Here is a 12,004-nt window from a genome sequence, read left to right on the forward strand (position 1 = left end):
TTTATCCCTCTAAATGTGTTCAAGTAGTGGTGTATTGCTACATGTCTTTAAATCTCCCTGTCTACTGTCTCTTTTTCCAGTGGAAAACTGGAGTCAATGTGTTTGGTTTTTCAAGAAAAGTTCTGGTGTAGAGCTTGTGCTCTGGCTAAAATGAGCTTGTCTGAACTGGCCCTTTTAAAAAATAACTTTCATAACAAGTAAAGAAAAACATTCATGTCTTTCTTCAGTGGGGAAAGATGACCAAGTGAAAAAAATTCAGATTAAAATATCGAGAAGAATACTCTGGTATATAAATAAATGTCCCATCAGCTCTCAGAACAACATCTGGACTTTGCTGGAACGTGTGAGCATCTGAAAGCTGAGATGAACTATGTCTGCCAACCAAAATGCCCAGCCCAGCCAGGGCTGCTGCAGCCATGGCGAGAGCATCCTCGGAGAGACCCTTCTCTGAGCTGCTTTGCTTCCCACCGGGCGTCACCAGCCCCGCAGCGACGGCTCGGATGGGCACCTGCACCTTGGCTCGCCCCTCTCTGTGGCCACCCCCAAGATTTGTAGCTTTGCAAAATGCTCCATGTTTTATGAAAGGCACCACGTAAAGGCAAAATAATATCATTACTGTGAGCTCTAGCCCTGGAAGTGAGACCACAGGACGCCTGCCATTCCCTTTTCAGTGCCTCTGCCCGCGTGCTCTGCTAACACGCTTCCTCCTGCCAGGAGATGAAGGGGTTTGCCTGCTCTTATTTCTTCCAGTCCAAATGACGTGTGGTGGGAAGCTAACCTTTTCTACGACTCTGGTCCAACTCAGAAAACCTCAGGTGTAGCAAGCTGCAGGGTGCTGGCAGGACCCACGCCGAACGCGATGGGTGCCGGGAGCCCTTCTCTTCTGGAAGCCAAAGTACCAGGCTATGTGAAAGAAAGGGCAGTGGGGAGAAGAGGCAGCTGTCGGCGCTGGGAGCTGTGGGATGCACTGGGGAGGTGTCAGGGCACCAACGGAGCAAGCAGAGATGATGTCAGGGAAGGAAAGAAGAGGGTTTGTGGGGCGCTGGCAGGGCAGCTCCTCTTCCCCTGGGGCGGTCAATAAATGGATGTGGGCCAGGCTGTCAGAAGGGCTGGCTTACATCTGCAAAATGGGTTGAATGACCTCACGGTTATCAGACAGGGCGTCACGGCCTGTGCGCTGCTGAGAGCATGCCGGCTGCACCGCCCATTCAGGGGGGAAGCTACACCCAACTGCTATTTTTTAAATCCTCTCTTCTGCAGCTGTTCCCATGTGTGTAAACCCACCCCAAGACCAAAACCCCAAACCCAACAGCATCCCTCCAAACGAAGACACCATGGGGTAGTCCTCTGCAGAGCAGAGACATGCCTCCCATGTTGCCTTTTACACCAGCCTCCACCTTCCTCTGCTATTCAAACAATTAATTATTTTACAGGCGCAAAACCAGTAATCACCCATGATACTTCCACCCATTACCAGTTTGCGCCAAAAAGCCAGAATCTTAGCCAGCATTTCATGACATTGCTACTGCCGGATGCCTTGGGGATACCAACTCCGAGGCCAGCTGCTGGGTGAAGATCAAGTGAACCTGCACAGCGTCCTGCAGACCAAACACCGCGGCAATTATTTTTGCTTTGCTGAGGCAAACTGCTCCACCTAGCAAGGACCAGTTTGCCAGCCCAGCCTGCCTTCCACGGCCCAGAGCTTGCTGAAATGGTGGGAGGCAACAGCATCGGTGCCGGGGGGTGCCTGCTCCCCACACACCGTGCCACTGGGGCCAGGCTCCCCGTCCCTGTGGGGGTCAGTAAATGCTTGTTTCCCAGAAATCCCCCACCAATTAAGGGGAACGAGCCCAGCCGACCCATTACTACAGCTGGCCTGGGGATTTTAGGGTAGGTGAGGATGGGAAGCACAACGGAGCACTCAGCTCTGCCTGTTTTGCATCGGCATCGCACAGCGTGCGGGGACCCATGTATTGATGCATTTGCTACGATTTCCTTTCAGACTACAGTCATCAGGATAAAAAATATAAATGCCAGGACTTCTCAACCACCCGCCAGTGGGCTGTTGTCACCGAAACTAATGGGAAGGAAGAACTGGCCGTTTTTGATGCTGTGATGGTTGGTGTCACTCACCATATACATCCATATGTCCTGCTGGAGTCCATCCGAGGTAAAAGCTGTTTATGGAGTGCTGCTAGAGGCACATGTCTAGGAGCAGGGTTAACAAGCTGCATATGTACCAGATGGGGAAGTTATTTCCAGAATAATACCAGCCGAGCAGCTGTAAGATGGGAAGCCGGGGAGGCGGCTGGCCTGTCCACAGCTAGCCAGGGCTGCTGGTGCCTGGACCCAGCCTACGCCCCGCTGGAGGGGCTGAAACCAAAGCCTTCAGCCTGCCTTTGGCTGGAAGCAAATGGAGGTTCGCTGTGAGGGTTGGAAAGGCACCATCCTGCACGGTCTGGGGAAAAACAGAGGAACAGCCTAAATGCTCAGCCAGCGTCCATGCCAACACCTTGGTGCTGCATCCAACGCCGCAGGGCTACAGCCAGGCTACGGCGGTTGTCCTTGGCTGTTGACACAAACGCTGCGTGGCACGAGACGGATGATTCACCGCTACTGGATTATTCCTCCCTTACACCTCACAAAATGAGGCTTACACCTTTGGAAATACATCACAGCTGTTTGTGCTTGTGTTTCTGGTTTCGTTGGTAAAGCCCAGAACTGACGATATTCCTGGAGACCAGGCGGCTGTTACCGGGAGCCAGTGCGGGAGGCAGACGATGCAGACCCATGGACCCCAGATGGGTTACCACGCTGCTCACACGCTTCTCCAGAAAAGTCCACCTAACTCTTAAAGGGGTGGCTGCAAAAAGAGACCATTGTAGCTGCTTCCCCACTTTCTCACCAGCTCAATCCCTGCCGCAGCCCGTCGTTGAAGATGCCGGCAGAATCCCACCCACTGGGCAGGGCAGGGGTTACCATCTGGGTTTTCTGCAAAAAAGCTGTTTGTAATCCCAGCTTTTTTTCCATGTGCATCCCTGCCATTTTGCAGCAGAAGCGTTGTGCGAGTCCTGCGCGTGGCGTTGGGAAATGGGGTGCTGGGAGACGGTTTCTGAGCTTGGCGTCTTTATCTGGGGGAGAGGAGGGCGGTGAGGAGCAACGTGTTTCTGAGCTGGTCCCATCACTGCGTGATGCTGCATTTTACAGGAGAGCTGTCGGGGAGGAGCACATGTTCCCGGCTCCCCTCCTCTAGCCAGTCTTTAAATGTCTGCCAAAAAATAACGTGGCTCTTTTGCAATACTTAGCAAACAGCAGCTCCCATTTCTGCTGTCTCAGCAGCAAGACAATGTTTCAATAGTTCTTACAGGCCATTTATATGCTTTCCTGAAAACTTACATTTATGGTGTTCATTCACTTCTCATAGCTCATTTTTTTTCAAGGATGGATGTGTTTCTCGTGAACCGTCTGAGCTCGGGCAAAGGCAGCTCTGTAACGCAGTGGTCCTGAAGGAAGCAATGAAACGGACCCCTGAGCTCAGCCCTGGCTTCACCCACCTTTCCTCTGTCTCCTGACCCAATATATATAATCTGCCATGTCACCACCACCAAAGTCTGGGTCCCAGCACCCTGGGATTTTAGTTTGTACTCAAAGTTGTGCTGAATATTGCAGTTCAAGGTTCCTGGAGCCCTGGACACTCCTTCTATCTCTTCTCCTTACAGATATCGAGAAGTTCAAGGGCCAGTATTTCCACAAGACCCGTCAGGGATGCGAAGGGAAGACCATTTTGGTGTTTGGTCTGGGGAATTTGGGGTTGGACATGGCAGTGGGGCTCTCCCCAGAGGCCAAGGAGAAAGTGGACCCCTCCAGAGCAGAAGGAACGGTCCCTGCTGGGTGATCAGTCCTGGCAGTGCCTTTCCATACACCCTAAGCTCACCTCCTGGAGCTAACGCTCTGTTCTGTAAAGCTGCAATTTTTCAAAATGTCTTCAGGGAAAACAGGTACGGTGGTGATTATCAGAATTATTGTGAAACACAGAGCATGACAGTGCTGGTTTACGTGTCCTGCAGACCAACACCACTTCGAGCCACACTTTCTCTTTAGATAAGAGGAAAAAAATTTTTATTATGCATTTGCTATCATGAATTTTGTTGTGTTTTGTGATTGACATGTTACAAACAGGTCATTTCACCACGAGGACTATGGCCCGGTCCCACACTATGGGTATTTCTGAGCACAGGGGATGGAGGAGTTGATCCCTGGGAAGACAGGACAGACAAGAACTCTTGTCTCCAGTCCTGACCAACCCATTATTTACTCTCTGGACACTAATCCTTCCAGACAAAAAAAGGTTTTGTTGTTGTATCGTACAATTGATTACATATTTTGCAACCTGGTCAAAACCATGAGAGTCCTTCAGCAAAGGTGAGGACTGGGCTGTCAGGAGGAAGCACTGGAGAGCTGGTATTGCTTTAGAAAAGGCAGATATGGGGTGGCTGGTCTTAGGATTTGCCTGTCCCAGGTCTGATTCAGATCAAGATATTCATTAGGAGCAGCTATTGCCAGGTTATTCCATGTGTCACCACTCCTTTTCCCAGACCCATGTGGTATGGATTAAACTGGAGGTCCCAGCCTTTTTTCTTTCTGCCCCCCAAGGTCAATGTGTCCCTTCCCCTTCCAGTCGGAGGGGACAAAAAGGGCAGAGCTTGGCTTACAAGCTCCCCCAGCAGCATCGTGTCTCCTTGCTGCACCTCTCTGTGAACACTGGGCTGTTGTCTCTCCTCCTGCCACCCACCCTCTCATGCCATCAGTCCATTTAATTCTTTGCAGTCTGGCTGCCTTGGCTATAGTGGTCCAACCTCCCTCAACCCTGATCTCATCAGCTGGGTGAAGCTTTCAGAGAAATAATCCAATACTCTGTCCCCTGCAGAACAATTTCCGCCTGAAAAATAATTTCCAAAATATAAATAGGAAACACCAGCCAGCGAGGCTAATCTTCAGAGGTGCTGAGCAGCCCCAAGACCCCAGGACCACCTGTGAGTGCTCAGCAGCTTCTCAGACCAATTAGCAAGTCAAGGCAGGAGCCAGTCAGAGCTCCTCTAGCAATTTAATCTGGAAAGTTCCATTTTAAACTGATGGAGAGGTGATGCTGCAAATTCTCCTTAATTATCTCCAAATGTCATCAGCTTGTCTCTACTGTGGAGATAAAAGAAAACTTGACGGCCACTCCAAAGGCAAGTATGAGGTTGTGTGGGAGGTGCTGGAGTCTCCATCACCAGGGTTTTTTAAAACAGGGGAAGGAAACAAGGTAGTAAAGGTCAGTTAGAGCTGCTTTGGAGGAGAAGATGGGTCAGATGTTCCTGAGGTCCCTTCCCATCCTGTCTCCTAGGGTCTGGTGAAGCAATCGGAGGTGAAAGAAGATCTGCCAGCTGATGTGAGCTAATGCAGCTCCACAGTGCCTACACTGGCTCCTCAGCAAGGCACTTCTGAGTGGTCCGAGAGTAGTGGCTTGCTTAGTGTTGGGGGTTTTGACCTCTCAAAAAAAACTAATTTCTGGGAATAAATGCACAAAAGTGCTTCTAGGTGGGAGGTTGGGTTGGTGCAGGAGCCTAGGTCTCTACCTGAATTAGGAGTGCTGCCATGTCCCCGTGCCGGGGGACGGGAATGTCAGCTACAGGCACACCTCCGCTGGAGATGCTCTTGGAGAGGCGGCAAGAATTGAAAGCATTCGAACTGCCCGGTCTGGGAGCGTGGTCAATATTTACACAAAGGAGTCAACTGCGCCGACTGAATTTTTGAAAACACTCGGCAGCTGATGGATGACTTCACCTGGTGGTGGTGGTAGGAAGGCGCCTTCTGGTCGCGGTGTGCGTGTTTTAATCATCTGCTCTCCAGGCAGCTCTTCCTTATGATTATTTGCTTACAAGTTACCTTAACTGTAATTTCTGTTTGCTCTGACAGTCTCTTCAGTGGTTGTGTTTTATCACCTGTGAAATGACAGAGACAGACCCCAAACCCTGAGGTTTGGCTCAGAAGCCATGAGGAGGGTCTAAAGCCCCTCCTAGCGCTGTGTGTTATTTGGGTGCATCTCCCCTGGCACTTGGAGTGTATGTTTTTATCTGCTTTGAGTCCTGGTACAAAGACATGGTGAGCAAGGGAGGGTGGATGTGTCTGTCAGGGTTGTTCTTGTGAAGGCTTTTGTGTAGTTGTCTGGGGAAACTCTTAATTGTACATTTTAAAACCTTCCAAACCAAGAATCTTAAAACTGCAGCTCTCCTGGCTTCATTAATGCAATAGGAGGCAACAGGTTTAACAAGCAGCTTCTCCTTGACAAATTCCTCGGGTTACGTGCCTGGAAAACATGGTGACTTATTATTAAATCAGATTAAACTTTGCCAAGTATGTTGGAGTAAAGCACTTGTGCCCTCCCTGCAGACGCCCCCTTGCCTAGCAAGCAAATCCCTCTCCCCCAGTACCTGCTACCGCCCACGTCTGTTCCACCACATCCTTTGGGTCTCCTTAACAGTCATGTCTCTTCTGAGGTTTCAGGAAGAGTTTAAGGTATTGAACATACCTAGCTCTGATTACAAAGAAATCGGAGCTCTGCCAGTGTTTGTCGCTGCTTGCTTCAGTGTCCTCTATGTGCTGGTAATAGTAAAATAAGTAGGAAAATGGCCCCGATGCTTGGGGTAGCAGTTTTGTAATTTTTTTAAGCAGGAAATTGCCTTTTGGCCTTGGGGCCAAAGCATAAGCAATTTTTTTCAGAGCCAAAAACCCAGGCTCTAAGAAAAGGGGGTAGGTGGAAAATACATTTTCCCACCAGCAGCTGCCGGCAGCCTCCGTTCACCCCCTGGATCTGCCGTATCCCGCAGCCTCGCGGGAAGCAGTGGGAGGCAACAGTCACCTTTGGGGCAGCCTCACCTCTATGTGCAGTAAAGAAATGGTGATTAAAGCCTTCTGGTCAGTAAGTGGAGGCAGTGATAATATTGGAGAGGGGAAAATTAAGTGTTTCACTGATGAGCCCAGACCCCACATCCACCAGCTCCTGAGCGTGTGTGGCAGCAGCTGCTGCTTGATGGCGAGCACCCCGCTTTGCTTAGAGACTGGCTTAACAAGAAACTCTGTCTTTTTTTCTTTTTCTTGTCCCCCTTCACCATGACATATGCCAAAAGCTGCTGACGCAAGCCTAGAAGACAGCAAAGCGGGCTGTGCCAAGACTTGTTTGTCCATAGATTTGCCCCTCCTTGGCTTAAAGTGTTATTTGGAACAGAGATGATAAAACTGCGGCTGGAGTCTTGCAGAGAAGGTGCCTTTCCCATCTCATTAAGACTAAATGAATATCTCAAGTTTCTCCTTCCCTCTACTTTAAGGATAAAAAGCCTGTTGCACAGCCCAGGCTTATGCCACAGTGCCAGGGAGCTTTGCTCCTCAAGGGGAGAAGGGGCTTGCCAGCGGGCAGGTGCTTGAGCATCCCCTCCCTGGTGTTCTTCCTGAGCCACCACCAGTTATTTACTGCTCCTAGCTCTCCCTGTGGTCCCCCATGACAGAAACACCTCCCCGGCATCTAATGAGGCTTTTGTCTCAGCATGTGAGGACGTGGATAAACCCAGCTGCTTGGTGTCCCAGGCTGGGCAAAGGGAAGGTGGTAAAACAGTTCCCCAAATTATGTGCCCTCCCTTGGCCTCACCCCATCCCTCGGCCAAAGCTCGTTTCCCCCAGCAGTTTGTGTGTGCGATGGCAGGGTCCCCTTCCCTCCCTGACAGGGCGGCAGCAGATCCCGCTTGCTCAGAAAGGGGGACAGGGACCTCTGCGACCGTGCCCGCTTCTGTCTTCACAAGGACAGAAATGCAGGGGGACTGGCCCAAGGGTACCAAGGGATGTTCTGCTTGAATGCCAGGCCATGAAGGCTTTTTTCAGCCCTGAGAACGTATTAAAACCCCCCGATGTGCTTGCTCCTCTCTGCTCTGCACAGACTGTCTCTGGAGAGAAGCTGGAGAGATGGGTCCTGGGTGTCCCTCCCGGTGGGGGATGGCAGAGCACAGGGACCAGGATGTCACCCCTTGCCGTGCCAGCAGCAGAGGTCAATAAAGCAACCAGAACTTCCCTGTGTTTCCAAGGGCTTTTCAGCACCCTGGGCATGTGTGTGCGTGTATATAATTACAGTAATTGTACGCCTGTACTCCCTGCTATCTCACCATCCATCTCCACTAATACTTTATGTTCTGCATACCTGGTCCAGACCATCACAGGGATATTTGGAGAAGGGAACACCAAAGATCTCAAGCAGATCACAGGAAAGTGAGATTTAATCCCAGGGCACTGGGGCTTTGGAGGTGTTTCTACCCTAGATTCACGCGGTAACACTTGCTGCCTCCCATCCTCCACCTCCGGACAGGCTCCAGACCAGATCCCCCATCAAGGATGGCTGAAGCCACTTCTGCTGTAAGCAGCTGCAGCAAAGGCATCTGGCCCCATTTCTGTGCCAGTAGCTCATCTATGACAAAACAGAACTTGTTCTTCTAGACAGCTTCCCTGAACTGCCCTCCCAGAAGCACTAACACCGCTCCTGGGAAGCTGCCGCAGCGTCCCGCTAACCACGAGTCGCTTGGATGCCTGCTGGGAAACCCAGCAGGAGCACATAAAGAACAAAATATTTGCCTTTGTGGACTCCCTACTCTTTTTTGCTGAGTGCTGGCAAGCGTCTTTGCAGGTGCAAGGTTTTGTGCATCTGGAGAAGAGTCCAGTGGGAGGGAGGGCAGGGAGACGTAGCCTGTGCAAACTCCGACGGCGTCAAAGATGTGCGAGGCTTGTTGCCCATTTGCCTCAGTAACTGTGTCCCACTGGCCTGGGAGAGCAAACTCTGAAGTTTGATTTCACAGGCTCCAGCCCCTGCAAAGGCATCGCTCTCGGCCGCCGCTCGCGGAGCTGTGCCGGAGCATGGCTGGCACAGCCGGCCCCAGACCAGGCACGTGCTCCGAACCCGATGGGGTCAAACCCAGGAGCCAGGCGTCGGGCAGAAGCAGTGGGAAATCCCGGGGTAGGGAAGCCCGAGAAGGCTGATGTTTCCTCGTGGGTGCTGCAGATGGGTGGCAGCCCAGGCAGCGCCCCAGCACAGGGGGCAGAGTCCTGTCCCTCCACAAACCAAACATGTTTTGTTCAAGTGCATGGGTCTGCCACAAAGCTCAGCAGCCATTTCCTATCGCTAACTTTCCTTGTTACCAATGTGCATCTTATTTCCACTTCTAGTTTCAGCTCCCAGCTACCGGCCCATCTCGTGCCTCTGCAGCTTTGAACGCAGGCTCTGAGCAGATGTCTCTGTTGGATGGAGCTGCTTTATTTACCACCCTCTGTTCTGCAGACCTCCAATGGGTTTTTCTCCCCCTCCCTTGCAGCCTCCTTGGTTAATCAAACAGCTTAAAGAGCTGAGAACAAATCTGGAATCATTTACCCCTGGGAGATACCTGGATGGGTGCTATGTCCTGCATTGATATTTCAGTCAACGTTTCCACTTTCTTTGTCTTTAGGGCCTTGCTACGCTGGTGTTCATGGCCATTTCATGCTCTCCCAGTTTGCCTGGGGAGCCTCCTGTCCGCCACCAGTGTGGGTGGCTGCACGTGTGGCTGATGGCACGACAGCCTCTGCGAGCAGCGACCGCAAAACCAGCTCTTTTATTTTTTTTGGAAGATGCCCTAGGTGCAAGTCCTGCCGAAACCCTGCTGTCCATCAGCCGCTTTGGCTCCCTTTTGGAAGGCAACCAAGAGGAGAGTGAAAACATCCCACAGCTGGAGCTGCCCCCGCACACGCAGGTCCCCCTGGCATGGCTGTGGGATGCATCTGGACCACTCCGGTTTCTCCCACCCACTCGATCCCCTTCAGGGATCATCAGCCAGGCCGTCTGGCTCACCCCGCACGACAGCAGGAGAGTCCAGCCGCTCCTCCCACTGCAAACCTGGGTTGTGCAACCACCGTGGGAGTGGGGTGGCTGTGCCGGAGCGGGGGGAGCTGCCCGCCCTCCCCTGCCTCTGCCAAAGCGCCACGTCTCGCCTATAAATCGGGAGCAGGAAGGGCTCTCGGTGGCGAGACAGAGCACGGGCGGCCGAGGCTTGGAGGTAAGCGTCCCCAGGGGGCTGCGAAGCCTTTCCATCCCTCCCTGCCCCACGCGAGCACCCCACAGCTTGAGACTTATGAGGTTAGCTGCTATGAATACTTGCAGGGACAGTATGGAAAGTGTGGCAGCATCGGGGATGGGATGGCCGAGGCAGTGTTTCCTGGATGTTATTTCTAGCTTCTCTGCAAAAGGGTAAGGAATTAAATAGCATACGTAGCCAGGAGATATTTGTGATATAAGTTAACTCCCACCATGCAAAAAAAACCCCAACCAAAACCAGTTAACAATGAGCAGCTTATGCTAGTGCTTTCTTCATTTAAAGAGGAAAAAGTCCACTTTTCATTCCAAACTTGGAAAGCGAAGTATTCATTAGGTGTTGCCTTTCTATTGAAAGTTGAAGTTGTTCATGGGGAATTCAGTGTTTTGAAGAAAAAAACCCAACTGTGTGCAACCCCATTTTTCTACTGAAATTTTTTTTCTGGTGAATACACCATCCCCTGTGTGTGGTGGAAGCTGAGAGAACTTCTTGGGGCAGAAAAGCCAGTGCCACCCGGCCGTAGTGCTGTCCCAGTACGCTGGGTTAATAACTCAGCCGAGCAGGGTGCTCCCTCCGGCACTGGGGTTAAACCAGGGGTTGCAACAGCCCCCAAGGGCACCTGTGTGGTGGTCCCTGCTCTGGCGATGTCCAGCTCAAGCTGGCACCTGGCCATCATCCCTTGTTTCATTGCCCACCACTATCAGGAAGGGTTTGGGTCCACCATCCCCCCTGCAGCCCTGGGAGCCACGTAGGGCTGGACATTGACCCGGGGGCTGCTGCCCTTTGAGCCCTGGGGTTGAGCTGTTTGCAACCCTGCAACAGTCTGTCTGTCCAGCCCAGACCTCCTCAGCGGGGCGGCTTTGGGAGGCAGATGCAAAAGCATCCCTAAAGCCAAGGTGTGCTACACCCGCAGCCCCTCCGCCAGCTTTGGTGACCACGTCAAAGTCAGCAGCGTCTTCCCCGGGGACGGGGGACAGGACCACTGTCAGTGATGCAGAGGCTGAGTAGTCCCGGTGCGCGTTTTGTTTTCTTTTCTAAGAAAGGCAGGGGCAGATCTCCAAAGATAAAATACAAATATTCACAAGACTGATAAGGAGGGATAGTTTAAACGCAACTTGTAAATAAAAACTGGCAGTGATTTGTGGCTTAACTACATATTTTCAAAGCGAGTTTCCAGGTCAACAGCAGGGTTTTGAAAGCAGTCTGGCGAGCACATTGTGAAAGTGGATGGGTTTATTTAAAAAAAAAAAAAAAAAAAAAAAAGAGAGAAAATGAAGATTTAAAGTCATTTAATCTAACTTGTAAATTAAGAGCCCAGAATGCTGGTAAAGGGAATGAAGGTTTGGGGGTGGCATATAGAGAAATCCCCTATAGAGGGTATGCTGGCAGCTGCTCCCTGAGAGGGTGGTGACCACCTGCGGGGTTTCTCCCAGGTTAAGCCCCGTTCACAGCCCGGGTGCCTGGTGGAGAGAGCAGGGATGAGAGTGGCAGTGGTGGGTGTGGGCGTCAGCGGGCTGACGGCCACCAAGGGCTGCCTGGAAGAGGGGCTGGAGCCCACCTGCTTCGAGCAGAGCCGGGACATCGGGGGGCTCTGGCGCTACACGGTGAGCTGGCGGCGGCGCCCGTCCCCCCTTCCCGTGGGAGCGGCAGCTTTGCAGCTTTGCAGGGGAGCGGGTCAAGCTGAGCTCCAGCGGGTGGGGAAGAGGTGAGAGCTTGCTGGGTGCTGACCTCTCCCAGCTGCACTCCCCGAGACCAGGGGAAGGGGAGCGGGGGGACGGTCCCCACCCCAGGCTGCGGGGCTGATGCACCCTGGGGTGCCATGCCAGGAGCACGTCGAGGCTGGCCGGCCAAGCCTCTACCCG

At 52.2% G+C, this 12,004-nt stretch overlaps 1 protein-coding gene across 1 annotated transcript in view; it reads left to right on the forward strand.

Moving 5' to 3' along the window:
* Nucleotides 1-1,532: 1,532 nt before the first annotated feature.
* LOC104079516 (dimethylaniline monooxygenase [N-oxide-forming] 1-like) overlaps nucleotides 1,533-12,004 on the forward strand; it is a 15,785-nt gene continuing 5,313 nt past the window's right edge. The window contains 5 exon segments of the mRNA XM_009581578.1: nucleotides 1,533-1,617; nucleotides 2,003-2,170; nucleotides 3,720-3,880; nucleotides 11,576-11,746; nucleotides 11,969-12,001. Of these exon segments, the coding sequence (XP_009579873.1) occupies nucleotides 1,533-1,617; nucleotides 2,003-2,170; nucleotides 3,720-3,880; nucleotides 11,576-11,746; nucleotides 11,969-12,001 (618 nt within the window).

This window comes from Fulmarus glacialis, unplaced genomic scaffold (assembly GCF_000690835.1).
Source record: "Fulmarus glacialis isolate BGI_N327 unplaced genomic scaffold, ASM69083v1 scaffold16877, whole genome shotgun sequence".
Lineage (NCBI taxonomy): Eukaryota > Metazoa > Chordata > Aves > Procellariiformes > Procellariidae > Fulmarus > Fulmarus glacialis.